This window comes from Nicotiana sylvestris, chromosome 1 (genome assembly GCF_000393655.2).
Source record: "Nicotiana sylvestris chromosome 1, ASM39365v2, whole genome shotgun sequence".
NCBI classification, from domain to species: domain Eukaryota; kingdom Viridiplantae; phylum Streptophyta; class Magnoliopsida; order Solanales; family Solanaceae; genus Nicotiana; species Nicotiana sylvestris.
In genome coordinates, this window is record NC_091057.1 from 21,523,857 (window position 1) to 21,544,538 (window position 20,682).

A 20,682-nucleotide genomic window follows, 5' to 3' on the forward strand; every position below is an offset into this window, starting at 1 on the left:
TCTCACCCAGTACGAACTGCTCAGGCAATAAGCCACCTCAGACATAATCAAAAATCCCACAAGACGCCACAATGTGCCAGTATGCTATCAATTCGAACGCGATACAAAAGGAAGGCGAACTCTAGAAGGAACTACTCAACTCGCACACTAACATAGACTTCCTCAGAAAACAGGGAAACAGAACACACAAAAGCAAATATGGGCACTGAACTGAACATCACATTGTTACGACGTGCAACCCGATCCAACACAACATACCTATGGCGGTGTGCCACCCGATCCACATATAGAACTCACATAAGGAGATATACGTCGAGCTGAATAGCTCATCACATCAAAATACCGAACATCGGTCATAAACACACTAAGGTGCATAATATCATTCCCAAGGAAACATATAGCGCTATAGGCTACAAACTCAAGCACAACTGAGGTGCGATACATGATCTAAGTCTCATCCTGCTCATATAACATCACCGCTGAGCGGAACCTCAACACATAAGGAATTTACCAAGCCGTCTCACAACTCATACGGTGCAATATATCTTTACATGAATTAACTGACCACGAAATAAGACTGCGACTATCCTTCCATAAAGAGCGCATTGCTGAAATAAACACAACTGGCCTGACGTAAGGCTCACTTCCACATTTAAATCTATCCACCGACCTCAAGTCGATCCTGATCGTGCCAAGCTAGGCCAATAATCTTTCACAGGTCCATAACCCAATAAACAGAGTGCCCTCCAGGCATAAATTCTCAAATGGATGATATTACCAAAATCCTCATACTTGGTTTAAATTTCTAATTAATCAAGTGACTACATGTCACACTTATACAATATTCCTGTGGGACAAGCTCCCACCATCTTCCGAAATAATTAACGGGTCTGCACATCCAAACCACCGGCTGCACTAACGCTGAAAAGCGATCAAGAATCCCTAACCAGGATGCAAAGCCTTTCTCACAGAACACCGACCTCAGGTGATACTGACGTCAATACCCATCTTACTCAAAACACTGAAACTCATATACTGCTCATCCGAGATCGTGACATCACAGTCATTGACCAAACTGCAACCTTGGTCCTTACTTCAAATTCCATACCACTCACTGCACCTCACGTGCCAATATACGATAGACGCGATTTCCATCACAACTCTGGAACCGCCGATAGGCTAATACTTCATCACATAAGACTTTCCATTTAACTCACTTCAGGAGAACTATAGCAGCATACAGGCGAATCCTCATAATCGTCGAATATGCCAATCTCTAAGTAGTTGTCCAAGCCACCATAACACTTTCTGGGATCCGCCTACTCATAATAGGCCCTAACAAAAGAATGCTTCAGAATAACATCAATCACTGCGGCCGACAAGCCTCACATGCATAACTCGATCACGCTGAACGAACCGATCACTGACACCAGTATACCAACTCAACTATGGCTAATCAATCTACTTCCTTCCAATTTATCCTTGATTGCCTTAGAAATAATAATATCTCCCTTTAACACCTAACTTATTTCAACCAAACTCACCCCGAGTGACCTTAAATCACGAGACCATGCTGTCTCAAATACCATGACCATTTCATGTCTCTCAAATGCTACACCGCAAGTCAAAACATCATAGAACATTCTGTGCCTTTCTTCATAAGCTGCTTCAAAAGCTTGACTCTTAACCGTACTTATAGACTCAAAATCATTAGGCACCACACTTTACCTCTTGAATTAACTAGGACCGCTATTGAGAGCCACCCAGCTCTGACTTGGCCCCGAATGCAACCAACTCTACTGAATTTTATAACATATGAATACCCTCTCGATAAAGCACCTAGAGGGATCACTTCCCTCGAAGCCTGCACCTATACGAGGCATAAATCATGAATCTTCCCTCAAGTCTGAACATGAGCCAATAAGGCTAACCATAGCATGCATCCAACAATTCATTTACTCAAATTACCACTCATGGTCCTTTTCCGTAGCTGCAATAACCCACCAATACGCCAATAACCAGAATTCACGCAGGTAATAAACCGTGCAATCAGCTAATCAACAGCAAGCTCCCCAACTTAGCTCGAAGCCATAGATCACAACACATATACTCTATTGTTGTCGTAATATCATGGTGAGATTAAACTCACTTCATCATAAGCTCGTGGAAACACGAATTATCTGGAAATTTAATTCTTCTGCAATTCTTGCATTTACCCACACAACAGTTAAGCCCACTCTCTAAGCGACCAATTTTTTTTTTTTTACTAAGTCCTAAATTTTTCAAAAATTTCGGTAGAGCCTCCTTTGTAATTGGTCCTATCCACCTGCCAGAGAATCACCAAAACCATCATAACAACACATCCACAACTTGACAAAGCATCACAATGCATATCAATTACATAAATCTAAATTGATACATGGACATGCGTTGCACCTATTTGAATCATAACACATAGAAAATACCTTTCAACCCTCCATTATTGGGTTATTCAACCAAGTAGGAACATATTCTTTCTTTAATATTTTCGACCTTCAAGGTGGTCTCCTTGACTCAACGATTTCGTCATAATACATTTACGGAAGCGATCTTAGCTCCCAGACTTATCTAACTAGGAGACACAAAAAATATTCTTCACGCGCCCATAACTCGGGCTACTCAACAGATCACAATAAGAAACGAATCACTTAACAGTTCATCTACTATCCAGTAGGCTTCTTCGCCACTACCAAGTCGTACAAATACACCTCGCAACACTAACATACTCATCACGTGGATATCCAACCGCCATTCCGGCTAACAAGGACAATAATGAACATATGAGTTCAAAACACTTGCTCACAAAATCAGCACCTCGGTGCTCAAGCCATTGGCAAAGATTTGGCCTCAAGTCCTCCTGACTGGTCTAATTTCAAACTCACAAAGATTACACCTCGCCCCTCGATCGGGGAATCAAAATCCATCGAGACACATCTGATACTGAGCGCTCGTTGGTGCATACGATCACGCGGAAGGAATTTCAAATGTTTCTTTTCAAGCTGAATCGAGGACGCACGATAAGAATTCTAGAATGTGAAGTTTTCCTAAAGGTTCTGCAGACTCCCGAGGATAAGTACAGACGTCTCCGCACCGATCCTCGAGACTCTACTAAACCGGCTCTTGACTCGTGAGACCAAGTAACCTAGGCTCTGATACCAACTTTGTCACGACCCAAATCCCGGTCATGATGGCGCCCAGCACACTACTAGGCAAGCCCGACCATTATTCAACACTTAACCCAATTTATCAAAAATAGCGGAAAGAAATATCAATTAAGCAAGATTAAAGTACTGAAGATTTTAACAAAATACACAATATAATCTCACTAGGACCCGGTGTCACGAATCTGAGCCTCTAGAATACAGAATATCATCCTAATACACGGTATATCCAAAGTCCGATAATGCGGAAATAAAGAGATAGGATAGGAGGGAGAAGATCAATGGCTGCGAACGCCGTGCAGCTACCTCGATACTCCCAGAGGCTGGATCTGCTGATCAACTGGATCTACTGAGCCTGAGACTGCCCTGGATCTGCACACAAGGTGCAGGGAGTAAAGTGAGTACTCCGACCCAGTGAGTAATAGATGTAAATGCTATTCTTAGGGTTTGAAACCCCAGACTCTCACATCATAACTCTATATTGAGGCATGACACGCACTCCATGGCGAGTGCGGGGTCGGATACTACTGGGGATTGTGACTTGGTCCACCCCGTGTGATGTTTATACTATACTGGTGATTGATACACATACTTCATTGATATTACTGGGCTTGATGCCATGTTTGGGGCCTTGTGCCGATTTGTAAAATCCTTCGAGGATTGATATTACTGCTTAGCATGATTTGCATATCATTTAATTTCAGTCCAAGGTTTTAAATGCTGTTTTGCAAACTCAGCCATAATTCTAAGTGTTGAAAACTTAAATGATATTTTTAAATGTATTCCGGGCTGGGAACTTCTGTTTTGTAAATGCCCAAGGGGCTTATTATATTATTTTCTGGACTGATTATAAAGTGACTTGAAACAGTGGTAACAATGACACTGTGTGATATACTTGACACAGTGGTAACAATGACACTATGTGATATACTTGAAATAGTGGTAACAATGACACTGGATGATATACTTGAACAGTGGTAACAATGGCATTGTATGATATAAATTGGTCAGGTAACAATGGCTGACCAGTCAGGTAACAATGACTGACCAAGATATTGCGCTCGGGCTGTAGGAGCCCCTCCAGAGTCTGTACACACCCCTAGTGAGCGCCGTCGACGATAAATAAATATGGATGGCTCAGGCTGCACGCCGCAGTGGGTACTGGAATGTGCCATCATATGCATTGCATTGCATTCATGTATTTGTATTTATACTGGTGTTTAGCTGCTCAGTTCCATATATTGCTGTATATTCGGATTGTAGCTTACTTTGTGTATTTACTGGATTTTCTTATCCTCGGACTTTAGTTACTTTTATTACTCACTGGGTCGGAGTACTCACTTTACTCCTTGCACCTTGCGTGCAGATCCAGGGCAGTCTCAGGCTTAGTAGATCCAGTTGATCAGCAGATCCAGCCTCTAGGAGTATCGAGGTAGCTGCACGGCATTCGCAGCCATTGATCTTCTCCCTCCTATCCTATCTCTTTATTTCCGCATTATCGGACTTTGGATATACCATGTATTAGGATGATATTCTGTATTCTAGAGGCTCAGATTCGTGACACCGGGTCCTAGTGAGATTATATTGTGTATTTTGTTAAAATCTTCAGTACTTTAATCTTGCTTAATTGATATTTCTTTCCGCTATTTTTGATAAATTGGGTTAAGTGTTGAATAATGGTCGGGCTTGCCTAGTAGTGTGCTGGGCGCCATCACGACCGGGATTTGGGTCGTGACAATGTCATTTGGCATGTGACACTGAACCTCTAGGAAGATGACATCTTGGGCCTAATGAAGTGGACTCATCACTTGTAGCCCAATTAAATAGGCTAACCCAGTGAATTCAGACTTATTTATTTAATCCATATATATTGGACTTATATAAATAATCCAATTATATTATCCCAATAAATTTATTTGGACTAAAGCATCTTGAGTTTAAAGTAAAAATAGCACCATGTAGCCAGTTTTTGGACTGGTCATTCAAAAATAGCCAGCGTTTACCAAGTCAATGAAAAATAGCCATTATTTTGCTGCAACAGAGACCGGTCTAGCATACTATACCACTACAAGAAAAAGGTTTCTAGCGGCAATTATTTAGTGGCAATAAGTTAATTGTTGCTAACGTATTCTGTATAGGCCAATGTTAGCAACAATTGAACATTTGCCGAGAATAAACACTTATACCGGCAATTAAGAAAAATTTCCACTAAAGCTTGCGTCTTTTACTATAACACTAAGGGGTCGTTTGGTAGGATGAATTGGATAATCTAATGCATGCATTAACTTTGTGTATTAATAATACATTGTTTGGTAGACATTTTGATCTTATGTATTAGTTATGCAAGCATTAGTTATACATCCTATTTGGTATTATCCTATGCATAACTAATGCATAGAAAATAATGGTATTAGCAATGTAATGGGTTTTAATGCATGCATTAGCTTAGTTAAAGACAAAATTGTCCTTCAAAATTTATGCTTGATTAAAATATGCTAGTAAGTATATTAATGCAAGTTCAAAATAATCCAAATAGTGAGAAATAAAATTATATCCCTAGTAAATAAATAAATACTTAACATATTTTCTTTTTTATAAATAAATATTTAATTTTATTTTACAATATAGGTAGACAAATAAAATAATTTTTTTTAAACTTTTTCATATAAAAACATTTTTCAACATATGTTTCTTTTAAAAAGTTAGAGTGTGGACTAGTTTTGGGGGCAATTTTGTAAACAAACAATTCTTTTAGAAGCTGTGCAATGCTTTACAGCATCAAACAAAATAATGGATAAGAAATATGTCAGCATAACTAATACCAGCATAACTAATGCAAGCATAACTAATACCAACATTATTAATACACCCTATTCAGTATTATTCTTATGCACCCTACCAAACGACCCCTAAGAAGTCCAAGAGCGGCATTTTTTTTTTCACACTCCCTCCAAATTGTTTTTCATTTCCCTCCTTCATTTTTGTATTTTTTCATCAAGAACCTAGAGGAATGGAAAAATTAAAATCAATTGGAACCCTAACACCCAACATTCATCTCTATGTCCAGTTGGATCGATTACTCTAGTATGTCATCATCAACTTCATCTTCTTTTTCTTTTGATTGCTACTAGATAAAGATCCATTATTTCCCTAATAAATTAATGAAGAACATCAAAATAGTTTGAGTCTCTCTTGTTGTTGCATAGTTTTTGTGATTTTTCTTATTCATCGTCACTCGTTAATGAGATACGAACCACTAGGCACGCTTTTTCCTTTGAAATTGAAGAAGCCAAAAGTTGTGCCTACGAGCTCAAGGTACCTTTCTAATCTCTTTATTTTATTTATTTTGATAAATTGCAAGTATCTATTAGGGATTTTTTTCAAATAATTTTTTGCATCAAGTGCTTTGTGTACTATTATTAATTTCTGGAGAATTTATTTTTATTTTAATTTGTAGTCATGTTCTTTTGGCCATTGAAATTATTTATATCCAGAGAATGAAATTTACTCTCTGAATACTGCAGATCTGAACAGTAAAAACAAATCTTGAGAAACTATAGGTAAAAAAAGTAGTAAGAAAGAAATTTTCAAAATGTTTGTGGATACAAAGAACTTTGGATATGTAGTTGCTCTGAATAGTCCAAATTTAATTGTTGCTAACTAAATATATATATAAAGGAAATGAGAAAAGATAAATAAGTTATTTTAGTCCGATAAGTACCGAAAGAATCTAATACGCAGACCAAAAAGCTAGTGTTGATCCCTTAAGTAATATTACTCTAGCCATGTGAATCGGGCTATAATTTTCAATTTGCTCTTTTGATGAATTACCTATTAAAACTACTTTCTTCAAATAAGGTGTTATTGGATAGTTTCATATGAATTCTTTATATTAGGGGATAAACAAATGAAAACCCAAAAGGCGCCATGCTTTAATCTATAGCTTATCAAGATGTTTTTGGATAGATGTATTAGCATTATGTTCAATCTTTTTATTACCCCTCTATAATAAATGAATATTCTAGAAGTCAGGTATGCACAAATGTACTTTGTTATAATTGGCTTTCTGAATTAATATAGCTCTCAAGAGAGTAAGGACTGAAAATAGTGAGAATTTTATTATCGTGATCAGTGATATGCTGCTCTGTTTCCCTTGCACAAATAGATCAGAAACTATTACAAGGTACTAGGGAAGCCAAATGTAGTACAGTGCAAAAGCTAAATACTAATCCTATTCTACTAGATTTTCGCTATGGTTGGAAACTTAAAAGATTTATTTTCTATCTACAATGTCGTTGTTGCAGTAGTTGGATAAGTTCATGCTACTGAGCATTACTTTGTTCATTTTCAATGGGATTAGTTTATTGTAAATTTGTCTTCTTCTACTTCTCTTTAATATTCTTATGTCTACATCATTAAGATGATGTTCGATAGAGGAAAATTAGTTTTTAACATCTAACTTGATATCAGCACAGAGTTTGGTGGAGATTTCTTAAGCCTACATTGGAGGCAGGTTTATACATTCTAATATGTCTACTTGTTTCCTAATATATTGATATATACTAGGTTCTCGAGGCAAAAAGCAGTCATGCACAACCGACATAAATACCATGAATGCCATTTCAAAGTAAAGATTCCTTTTCTTTTTTCATATTTGAATGTATGTTTCTCATCTCCATTTTGCAACTTGCTATCTCTGTAATATCCATGGTAGTTGTTAGATCCTTATTTTCAGGCATGTTGCTAGTTTGTTAGTATAGCAATGTTAATAAATTCTCATAGTTCTAGATTATTTTAAACTTCTAAATGCTTTAATGTGATTGGAGACATGATGTAATATGTTGGTGAATGAAATCTAAGTTGCGTATTCTTTCTCTTCTTTTATTTATTCACTTTCATTTACATTTCATTTGTGCCTTGTTTTTCATTCTATTATTTATTTTTGACCTACTTGAGTTTGATCAGTAGCATTTGTAGAATTGAGTTTGTCCGGCATTCCCCTAGAGATGTGAACAAACGTTTTGGATAATTAATTTCAGATAGCTATTCCTCCCTCGATCATATGTTCGTACATGTGTATTATATTAGATATTGTCCTTTTATCTTCCGGTTCTTGAATTCAATTGCTCAGATTCATTGGTGTATCAAAATATATGGGAATGTATATTTTGATTCTAGTTATGAAGATTATGAGATGGTCCAGTACCCAAGGTGAGAAAGATCAAAGGTGCCAAAGCTGTTATTGCTTCTCCTAGTTCGACTCCAATAGATATCAAGTATCAAAGGGAGAAGCACAAAGGGAGTGGACATGCTTCTGATAGAGGACTCTATGAGAAAATCAAAGTTGGATGCACAGACACCTCTGAACCTTATTCAAGTGGTAAAAAGAAAACATATGGGGAAGATGCCATTAAGGTATATGAGTGCTTTACTTTGCTTCCAACTTTTTATATATTCGATCTGTGTCTATGGTTCTAGTGACATCTTACTTTGCCTTGAAATTAAGAATAATTTCTATTGAAAAAGTAGAAAGTCATTTTTATGTCATCCTTGAACAATTTGTATATAATGGGGATAATCTACTACCTCCCTAGTTAACTTTTAAGTAAAATTTGTTTAAATTACTCTTTAATTATCTCAAAGAAAGAAAGCAAAATTTGATAGTATTTGTACTTGTCTAATATGGCAATATCTTCTGAAAGAAAAGATTTCGAAAGGTCGAATAAGAAAAAATTGTATATAAGCTATCAGTATTTGTTTACCAGCAAGCATAAAAAATTTATACACCAAACATACATCAAGCATTTTATTCTATTGACCGAACATAAATAAATTTATAAAGTATAAAAAAACAAGTAATGCCATTTATCTTATAGGTTGGACAACTAAAAAAACATAAATTTTATTATATTGTTAGCATGGTCCAGATTCAGTTTAGATTTTTACCATTTCATATAATTGTAGTGGAATGGCGACACGAGCAAGTGGTCTTGTAAGTCTAAAGTACAAAAGTAAGTAGTTTGTGAAAAATCAAGTTGAAAGAGCTACTAGTCACATAGTATAGATTGTTAGGATCCTTATATATTGAACTTCTGGTATTAATTGAAATTTGTTTTGAGGTTTTTTATTTATTTTTTTCCTCTGTGTTTGCTTAAATTTCTGCATGCATAACATATAAGTGAGTGAGGAATATATGCTTTGATAGTTGACATTAACCAAGTTATTCAGTACATGCTTTGTTGCAAAATTCCAGAAGTTTCTATGGTAGTGCTTAAAGCAATTTTATGGTTATCAGGTTTAAAGTAGTTGTGTAATTATCACAGTCATAGCTTACCACTACAACAAAAGAAATACTAATTTTATACTTTAATTTGTTTCCTGTAAAGGTACTACATTATGAAAGGCATATAGCTTTGGAGACTAGTGGCGAGGTATATATGGTATGGGAAGCCAGACAACTATTCTTTGAATAGTAAGACAGAGATTAAATAGTTGTTCAGATAATCTGGCATGTGGAAGATTTCATCATGATCAAGAGTTGAAAAAACTTTAATGGCATCATTTATTGTATAGTATTGTAGCAATTTGATAATGCCACTTAGTAGACAACAAATCACACTAGTTATTAGATTCAAATAGTTTACCTTTTTGGGTATGTTGTTGATACTTTGAAACTATGGATTAGTATATTTTGTTGTGAATTTAATGAAGTGTATTAAACTTTTTGAAAATGAATCTTATTCGTATTATAATTGAATTTGAATTTGCATAATGTGCATTACAGGTTATGAAAGAAACCTTTCTTAATTCTTACTAGCAATAAGAAAGTTCGTTAAGAAGGCAATCAGATGGATTTTACTGCCTATAACAAAAGCTTTTAAATATATAAACAAAGACCAATTCATAGGTAGTTGTAGCGACAATTATATTTATCGCTAAAAGAACACTTTTTACTAAAAATTGAGTAGGTCTTTACCGACAATAACAAAAGCCATAAAATGTATGATGTTGGATATCATAGGGGAGTTTCAGTGACCATTTTAATTACCGGTAAATAATTGATACTAAAACCCATGTACGTTTAGCGGCATTAAAAGGGATCTTTACCAGCACTTCGTGCAATGGACGCTAAATCCTTTAGCGACGCTGGCAATACCGACCAAAGTCTAATTACTGGTAAATGTTTTAACGTCAATTTTTATTCCCGCTAGAGAGCATATTAATTGCCGCTAATAGACTTTTTTGTAGTAGTGTACTGGAGTTCGGTGCACCTGTATATAAACTTCCAGCATACTATGCTGGAACTCCAATACACGGAAAGTTCCAGCATAATATACTGGAGATTCGAGCACTTATGTATGAACTTCCAGCATATTATACTGGACCGATATACTTTGCTGGAACTCTAGTATATTATGCTGGAGTTCTAGTGTACTTATGCTGGACAGCATACTTATCCTGGAACTTCAGTATAATATGCTGGAGTTCAAGTATACTTATGCTGGAACTCCAACATAGTATACTGGCGTATTTTCCAGGTTTTGAACAGTGTTTTCGCTTAGATTTATCTTTACATGAAAAATTGCTAAATTTCGATTACTTTTGAAACTAGGCTATTTTTGAACGACCACTTGTAAATCTGGCTATTTTTAAATTTTTCCCGAGTTTAAAATATAGCTCAAATTATCTTATCGATTTAAATTCGAATATTTAAATGATTGCACTTGTATTTACGGATAATAATGAAATTTATGCCTAAATATCTCGGAAAAAACATTCAAGTTTAATATCGGATATCTACAGAATAGTCAAAAGTCTCAAAAGTCAGAATGTACCTGTTACTCATTACTCTTTCTTCTTTAAACGTTAACCAATTGAAACTCAAAGATCCATCTAATCAGTTTCCAGATTTTCTCAGGTTCTTTGGAGTGTTGAAGATGAGAGATAAAAAGTTAAGCGACAGAGTGAATGTAATATAAACAAATTGAAAAAAGTAAAAGATAGCAGTAACATTAATGGGCAAAAATAATACATGTCGTCAATTCTACAAAAAGTAATGGCATCATTACTAGCAAACAAACAAACAAATACTTACAAAATACAAAGGAGAACACGAAAATGCAGGGAATGACTGGCTTTTTGATAGTTCCCATGCCTTACACTGTTTCCTTAATTTCTATTCCGTCCATTCATTCTCACGCCATCCTAACAGAGATTGATGGATTTTTTTTACCTACGAATTCATCAGCAAAAGAACTAAAAGTAGTGAATTAGAGATAGTGCACATTAGGAAAAAAGAAAAGTAAAAGATTGTAAACATTACAGAATAAGGAGTTTAACTTCTTATACCATGAGAAAATAGCCTTTTGAATCCACGGTTTATCCTAAACAGATTTTCTATCTCACACAATGTAGGTATACGATTTGCATGCACCCCATCCTGCTCAGATTTCACTTGTGAAATCACAGTGAATATGTTACTGTAACTTCTTATACCTTGACGAAAGTGTCAAATAACTTTTACAGTACTAGATTACCTAAAAACTTAAGACTAAGATCTTTAACTAAAAATAATATAGGTCGCTTGCTACAATAAATTAAAGTATAATACTCCCTCCGTTTCAATTTATGTGAACCTATTTCCTTTTTAGTCCGTGCCAAAAATAATGACCTCTTTCCTTATTTGGAAACAAGTTACCTTTATGCAATGATTTATAGCCACACAAAATATATGTGCTTCATTTTACACCACAAGTTTAAAAGTCTTATCTCTTTTCTTAAACTTTATGCTTAGTCAAATGGATTCACATAAATTGAAAGGGAGTAATAATAGTATTGTAATTTTTTTTACACTATTAGACCTAATTTATTTGTATTTAATGAAAGCCTAGATGACTGATTTTTTATTAAGTCGCTATCGTTTAGTTTTTAAGTCTCAATTTTAATTATTCAAATTTCAATCATTAAACGTGCTTTGTTTTTTATTACCATGCTTTCTTCCACTGTCGTTTTAAAATTTCAAGTAGGCCAGTCTTTGCAAGTGATCCTTATCTATGAAATCTATCCAAAACCTATATTTACAAAAGCTTCCACAATTAAATTCATCTCAAAATGAGTAGTAGAAGTGCATAAGGTTGGAATCAGTGTTTACTGAGGATATCTTTCTTCTCCATCTCTTTTGCCATACATAAACATAGTAAGTATATTCATTAACTTACTAAACCTTTTAATACAAGAGACGGCAAAAGCAAAAGCAACAACAAAAGCAAAACACTCAGTGTAATCTCTGCAATTTCGGCTCTGATTTTCAGCCCCTCTAATTGGCCACCAGTCATTCATTAAATCTTGAACTAAACATGGTACGATCTTTTGTATTGTTTGAGTGACTCTGAAAAAATGCCCTTTTTCTTTGTAGTAAATGGAAACCAAATCTTGGTATAAATTCACTCAGATTATATCTTTAGATTTCTTTTCTTTTTCTTCACTTCTTTGGAATTATAAATCCAAGTGAAGTGCGACGTGACAAACTACTACTTATTACTCATCATTACATGCATGTAGTTCAAACTACCAAAGAACAAGAAGAATATTTGACGACTAACTAGTTATCAAGTACATTTAAACATTAAGGTTTGTTGCATGGCCCTTTAAATAAATAACAGCCTTTCACTTGAGAGATTGTTTTTTTCTATCAGTTGTTTAGCATATACTATCATATTTAGATTAAAATCAGGGACTTCCTTATTTCTGTTTTAAGAATATAGAGATGAATAAGTACTAGTACTAGCTAGTTCAAAAAAATCCAACTGTCATAAATAATGATTACGAAGGGAATACAGAATGAGAAGAAATAATGATGACAATATGCATCAAATCTTGAATAGATCAGTCAAGTTGAACCAATGCTTTGACTTTGTGTTACTGCACCGATTTGTTTGTGCATTCGAAAAGAAACCAATATGAAAAAGATGAGAGGAATAGTCTACAAGCGTGGGGGCAGAGTTATGTAGAGCCAGGGGATACTTGAACTCTTGTTATTGAAAACTTATAATGCGTAAATGAAACAAAAATATATTTGGTTAAATATCAATTGTTGTATTTCCTTAATATATAAGGGAAATTCTAGTTTGTGATAGAGTTAGATGCACGAAACATCTCGCGTTTAAAGACCCCTTGATGCGGGCAGCCTAACATGACGCAATGGTTAGTGATTGATTCTATGATTCAAACTCGTGACTTACAAGTAACTTTACCATTTCACTAAAGTTTCTCTTCATGTTAAAATCTCATATGTGACGTTCTAATATTTTTTTGAATCACTTGCATACATTCCTGATTCCGCCACTAATATACAGAACAAAACTAAAAAGAAAATATATTGACAGGATAAAAACTTGCTATATTATTAGTTATCTTTAAGTTTAATTATCATATTATCATAGAAATTTACTTGTCATTACCTTACAAGTAAGCATTCGTGCAAATATTTTTTCGTTATCAGTGCTTTAAAATTAACCTATTTCTTTTAAATGCTCTCCAATGGGATTTTCTGCAGCTGGCTTACAATTTTATGGTTTCTGTTCTTCTCCACCCTCCACCCCGCAACCTCTCCCCCCCCCCCCCAAAAAAAAAAAAAAAGAAATATCCATAAAGTCTTTTTGTTTCTCAAAAAGACACGCACAATGTCCCAAGTGTAAGCTTCTATATCATCATCACTATACCTCTAGTAACTCTCTCATTTAACCTATCCATCTTCCCCTCCGAACAAAACAAAAAAAGAGAAAATATTGGTTAAAAAGATGTACTAAGCTACATTTCTCCTAGTTGTCCCCTTGATCCTCATAGGTTTGGCATGGAAAAAACTAGCAGTTTCAGCAGTAAGTATTTCAAAAACCAAACTATCAAAGAGTTGAATAAAAACAATAACAACAACAAGGTTAAAGATTCATGGGATAATTCATATGAAGGTGTTGATGGAGATTTAATAGGAGGATTTTTATGGCCACCAAGATCTTACACATGTAGCTTTTGCAAAAGGGAATTTAGATCTGCTCAAGCTCTAGGTGGTCATATGAATGTTCATAGAAGAGATAGAGCTAGACTTAGACTACAGTCATCACCTCCAAAAGATAATAGTACTATTCACTATTCTCGTCTAAACCTCAATCTTGAACCTAACCCTAACCCTAGTTTTGTTTCATCCCCACCATCTTCACCTTCAAGAAAATTTCCTCATTTTGTTTCTACACTACCTCCATTATTATCTCCTTCTTTTTCTTCTTCTACTTCTGGTGGCCCTGAAATGAGAAAATGGGGAAAAGATGGTGTCCCATTAAATCACTTGAGCCAGCTAAGAAATGGAGATGTGACAAAAATGGGAAGTGCCAAATGTGAAAAAGTTGGTTCTTTCTTGCAAGGAAAAGAATGTTGTGAAGTGGTGAAGAGGTCTGAGTTTTTGAGATTGGACTTGGGAATTGGATTGCTTAGTGAATCGAAAGAGGATTTGGATTTGGAACTTCGATTGGGATACACTTAGACCAAATTCTCACTGCTTTAAGGTTTGTACTACTTAGATTTTTTCACTAGTTCAAGAAAAAGAATGACGGTCATACTCGTCTTAGACTTGGTCGTGCCCTTCGGGTCAGGCTCATCGTGCCGACTCCAATGAGGAATGCAAACCATTAGTTGCTCTTTTTTTTTAATTAAAAAAAAAGAAGGAAAAAAGAAAATAAAAGGAAGGAAAAGAAAGTTTAACAAAAAGTGCACCATTTTAGAGGATTTTCTCTTGAATTCAGTTCTTTAACTATGGTTAGGAGAATGAAGATGCAAAAGCTGTGATGCCATGAAGACGGCCAGCCAGACAATATTGCTTTTGTAGTTTCAATTTGTAATTTGTATTATTTTCTATTTTATATTTCCATGTGATGTAGGTATAGTTCTTGAGTAAATTAATCTTCTTAAATTACTGTTTCTCTAGATATATAATATATTGATGTCGAAGTTAATCAGTCATCATCACTTGTCTCTTTTGCTTAATCTTTTAACGTCGATGATTTAGATAAATAATTTGCATATGCTTCAGCTGCATTTCTCTATCTTGTTTTCTTCTTCTTCTTCCAGTTTCTTGTTTTAGCTTTGAAATCATTAGTCAAGTAAGTTCTAATGTTAATTAGCAGAACATACACAAAAACATGTTATACCAGTAATACTTATTACATATTCAGGCATTATTCCATGTGATTATTAGTTTTTAAACGTTTATTTTCACAAGATTTTGTGTATAAATGTTTATTTTCACAAGATTTTGTGTAATGATAAGAGGCTGCTTCCGGTTTTTTTTTTTTATAGTTAACCATCCACCCAGGCTTTCACCTCCTGGGGTAGTGGGTTCGGCATTGACCCTACCTTATATATGAGTTGTAACAAAAAAGAAAATATTACAAACAGGAGGGGACATAAACCTTACTTCAATAAAAATGATGGTTAACTAGGTCATACTTCAAAAAACATGTGCTTTCTCAAAACTTAAAATTGTAATGAGAATATGCTTCTCTGATTATAATATAACAATCACAAAGATGCATTTTCTTTCATTATCAGCACTCCGAATATTGAGAAAACATAGTTAAGATATGTATAGATATATTTATAACATAGTAAGTCAAATAAGATGCAGATAATTGCTTGCTTTCTATATTCGAATAAATTTATTATAAAATTTTCTCAAGCTTGAAGACTGCATGATGTAGACTAAGCAAGTGAATAAACTCCTTTATACTAGCAATATTTAAGTACAGCCTATGAAAAAGGACATGATTTTCATTTTTATGACCCTGCAAGTATGTACAAATGCATGGGCGCACATGGAAAAATGGTGCATTTATAAGGAAAGTGAATCAGCATGAAGTACCACCGTGTGTTTGAATTACAAGAATAAAAACAATCAGTTTGGTGAGAACAAATTAAAGCACCAGATCTATTTGATTAAAGGAAATTGATTCTTCACATTCTGATTAGAATATAATTGTTCCTTTTTATCATCGTCTATACTTAATATTAATGGTTATCACAAATCTAGACCAATAAAATAGTATCTATTTATGCGTATTGTCTTTTCTTTTGGAGAGGAAAACGAGAGTAAGATGTTGAGACATATTATAATTAATAATTAATTAAAAGTGTACTCTCTTTGGGAGCCTAAATTTTTATAAGTATACTGTTTAAGTAAAAGTAGCTTGCAGGTCAGAACCTAGCCGCAAGTCCGATGTGATCTCTAGAAGTTTGGATGGATGAGCAAGTTCTAGCCGATCACTAGGATTTTAATACAAATTGTATCGTAAAATTTAGGAACAAATAAATTATTGACAAGTCCTGACGGATCACCATGAATTTCTAATGGATGAACAAAGATTTGCCCAGCCATCAGTCCTAGCGGATCACCAAGACTTTAGTGCAAATTCTATCGTACGTAATTTTAATTTGGAAAATATTATTCACAAGTTGGATTTCCAAGAGCTTATATTGTGAAATTATGGTAAAGAGACAATGTCAAGAAGGCATTGTAGTGATGTATTTTCAGTTACGCGAGTCCTCATTACTTATACAGAATATTGATCCTATATTTTGGCTATACAACATAGAGTAGGACTCTTCTAGAATAGCTAATACAAAGAGCCCTAATTCTTGTAAACTAAGCTAAGTGATCACATGGTTATCAGGTTTGTTAGCCTGGTCATCATCTTCAACATATGTATGATGGATCAACAAAACTTGCCTTGCTACAAATTCTGGTGGATCGTTAGAACTCCAGTACAAATTGTATCACAACGTGGTGCATATTGTTCACAATTCTGACAGATATTTAGGACTTGCATAGAATTTCACCAACACATTTTAACTTCAAAATTGATCCAAATCGCTCAAAATCAACTCCAGATATCAATTGAAAAGTACTCTCCTTCACCTCTTAACAATGTAGGTATAGCAGTAATGGATGCAATATTTTCCTCGTGTGGTTAAAGTCTCATATGGTTAGCATCTAAATAAATGAGGCATATATTGAGTATTTGAATTTTGTGGATTCGAATTCAAAAATTATATGCGTCTTGTCTAATTTATTGTGTTCAAAATCAATATTTGCATTATTATGAATTATATGCGTACAACAAAATCTCAGCTTAATTTCTTAAGCCCTTCTTTTTTCGTTATTAGTACTATTTCATAAGCAAAGTAGAAAATTGAGAAACCACATAAGTAACTAGTTAAAAGTTTTTATTATTTCAAAGTATGCATACCAACATTTATCATATCTACTGAACTAAGTAATTCGTCTGGGCAATGATGTTGGGCTAGTATAGTTGACTGAAAATAAAGACAATACAACAACAACAACAATAACCCAGTATAATCCCACTTAGTGGGGTCTGGGGAGGGTAGTGTGTACGCAGACCTTACCCCTACCCTAGGGTAGAGAGACTGTTTCCAAATAGACCCCGGCATCCTTCCCTCCAAGAACTTCCCACCTTGCTCTTGGGGAGACTCGAACTCACAACCTCTCGGTTGGAAGTGGGAGTTGCTTACCATCAGAGCAACCCTTTTGTCTAATAAAGACAATAAACACAGAAAAAGGTACTAAAAAAGTTTTTGTCTCCAAAGTCTTATTTCCTTTTATCATATTGGAGACTATAGTAAGCTAGGTAGGCCACTATACCATTTTTAATGCAATGTGCGCCTTTAATATTATGTACTCTCTGCCCTTTACAAAAACTCATGTAGCTTAAATAAGGACCAACTGAATAATGGTGTTGTACTTTTCATATTTCCTTAACCATTGTGAAAAGTTTTGGTTCAAGAATGATAATTCTATCTGATGATGTACTATAGAAGAGGAGCTAGAAGTCATGCATTAAATAGTACATATAGAATTTATCAACATTGTTCTCTTTTCCTTTTTAATTATTTCTACATACATATCCTCTTACTGTATATGACCTATAGATGCGGATCTAGAATTTCTAGAACATGAGTGCGCCACTAAAAAATCGAAAAATGAGGTAGGTTTGGATAAATAACTTAGAATTCAACCAGGTGCACCATACAATTTTTTTGGAGCATGGGACCAACCTATAATATTAGATCAATTTAATATATATATATATATATATATATATATACATACATACATACATACATACATACATATATACATAGTTTACCCATCGGTCTTGTACCCAAATCCCTTTTACACACGTGTTCACCACGGGAACAATATTACATACTCAAAACTTTCAAAAGTGTGTCAATTACACACCACTTTTGACTAATCCAAGTAATAGTTTGTGTTGTGTATAACACGTGCGTCTCTAAATTAAAAGGACCGTTTTAATCACCCAACCGTTTTAAAGATCCGACCCGCTCAAATAAAAAAATCCAACATTCAGTGCACCACCTTCCCCACCACTGTATCACCTTCTCCACCATTGCAACCCCTTCTTCTTTGTAAAAAAAATACTCTACCATAGTTAGCACAAAAATACTAGTTCTAACACCCAAATAGATACACACAAACAACATATCCAAAGAACTTCACCGGCCGGAATTTTACTTGAAACTCCATCTCCGACCATCCTTTCTTTTCTGGCATTATCTTTTCCTTTTCACAAAACACAATAATGATGAGCCAAAAGAAAATAACGAAAAGGAAAATTTTCAGATCATTATTTGGCACAATTGAAAGAACCGCAAAGGCCACTTTGTCAACAAAATTCCAAAACAAAAAATTGAAAATGTAACTGTAACAACTAAATTTCGTTCCTGAAAAGTAATAATCAAGACAAGAAATATAGAGGCAAATATTATATTCAATTTCAAGTGATGGGGTTACAATCTCTAAAATATCTCTAAATCTAAAGAAATGTAGTCCTCTGATTCTTCTCCTCACGGATGATGGTTCAAGAGCTTGAAAGCTTGATCTTGAACTTGACGAATTTCAGATTTGTAGTACGTCACGAACAATTTGGAGGTCGTCCGATATGGATGGAGACTTTGATACTATTCTTCAGAGCTTTTTTAGTCTTTCCTTCTACTTACTTGCTTATTCTTTTAGCCTTCTCCTTTTACCCCTTTATATAGGTGTGGGTGGAGTAGCCTCCAAGAAAACCCTAGTGGATCATTGGGCTTGAGGCTTATGAACCGATCTATTTGATAGAAGACTAACTAATGGGCTAGTCCAATGGTATATTGGGCCTTTATTTAAATCAATTTAATTAGATTTAAATAATTGACCCAATTATATTAGCCCATAATATTTATTTGGACTATTATATATTTAATTTATGGTAAAATTTAAATATTTTATGGATTTAAATTTAATGAAATTTTAATCGTCTACAGTAACTACTTCTGCAATTCTACCCTTCTCACTAACACAAATGCCATCAAGAATCTTTCAAAAAAATTTCGGATCTTAAGTAACCAAAAGAACAAGTAGAATGGGAGAAGGTTGAATTGGGGAAGAAGCGAAATAGGGGGAGGGACGAAACCTTGGGGAGGGGGGGGGAGACGAAGAGGGGAATGGCATCTAGAGAATATAATGTAGATGGGGAGGTTTGGAATTGGGAAGAAGACACACGGGGTGGGAGTTGGGGGGTTGGGGCGGGGAAGAAGACAAGAACATGAGGGGTTATTTTTTCTTTCTTTATTTATTTGTTAATTGGTATAAAAAGGGGAAAAATTTAAAAATTAGACACGTGGATTCTTTATAAAACTTCTAAAATGAAAATTTTAGAATTTACGCGCTTGTTTGATGTGAAGAACACGCGGTTGCCACATAGCTAAGGTGATGTGTTGTTGGCAGACTTTTGAAAGATTTGAGTGTGTAATATTATCCCCGTGATGAACATGTGTGTAAGACGGATTTGAGTACAAGGTCGATAGGTAAACTATGTATTTTGCTTATATATATATATATTTATACTATATTAAAAGCACGAAGGCCTTAGCGAAATGTCATTCGCCTTTTTTACCCTTTAAAATTAGATTTCACACTAGACAAAATTGTCATTTAAATTATTTTTCTAATATTTAAGAATTTAAAATCAACTAAATTTTAATTATTATATCTTTCCTTATTGAATTAGATCCTAATATTTAGAAGTTTAAATTCACTTGATAATTTACCTCAAATAAGAAAAGGATCCCCTTTGTTTTAAAACAGTATTATTCATATATTCTACGTTAGTCTATATATACAAGAACTTCCTTTTACGTAGTTACTATAAAATCTGGTAACTAAGCATAAAAATAATATGCTTTATAATATTAGAACACATTATATTTATGATATTTGTCTTTGTATTTAATAGTATTACTGAATCATAGTTAATTAATATATGTATTTTTAACTTTTTTGTCACTTAATTGTGATAAATTAGTATAGTTTAACCTTTATAAATTGACAGATGATTTTTTCTTTTTCAAAATA

At 34.4% G+C, this 20,682-nt stretch overlaps 1 protein-coding gene across 1 annotated transcript; it reads left to right on the forward strand.

Annotated features, from left to right (window-relative positions):
* The first annotated feature begins 13,904 nt into the window (after positions 1–13,904).
* Positions 13,905–15,200, forward strand: LOC104232613 (transcriptional regulator SUPERMAN-like). Its single transcript, XM_009785861.2, has one exon. The coding sequence runs from the start codon at positions 14,053–14,055 to the stop codon at positions 14,734–14,736; it is 684 nt and encodes a 227-aa protein (XP_009784163.1). The 5' UTR covers positions 13,905–14,052; the 3' UTR covers positions 14,737–15,200.
* The last annotated feature ends 5,482 nt before the right edge of the window (positions 15,201–20,682 follow it).

Coding starts and splice junctions, on each gene's coding strand:
- LOC104232613 (XM_009785861.2), top strand. CDS start 14,053: ATGGAAAAAACTAGCAGTTTCAGCAGTAAGTATTTCAAAAACCAAACT.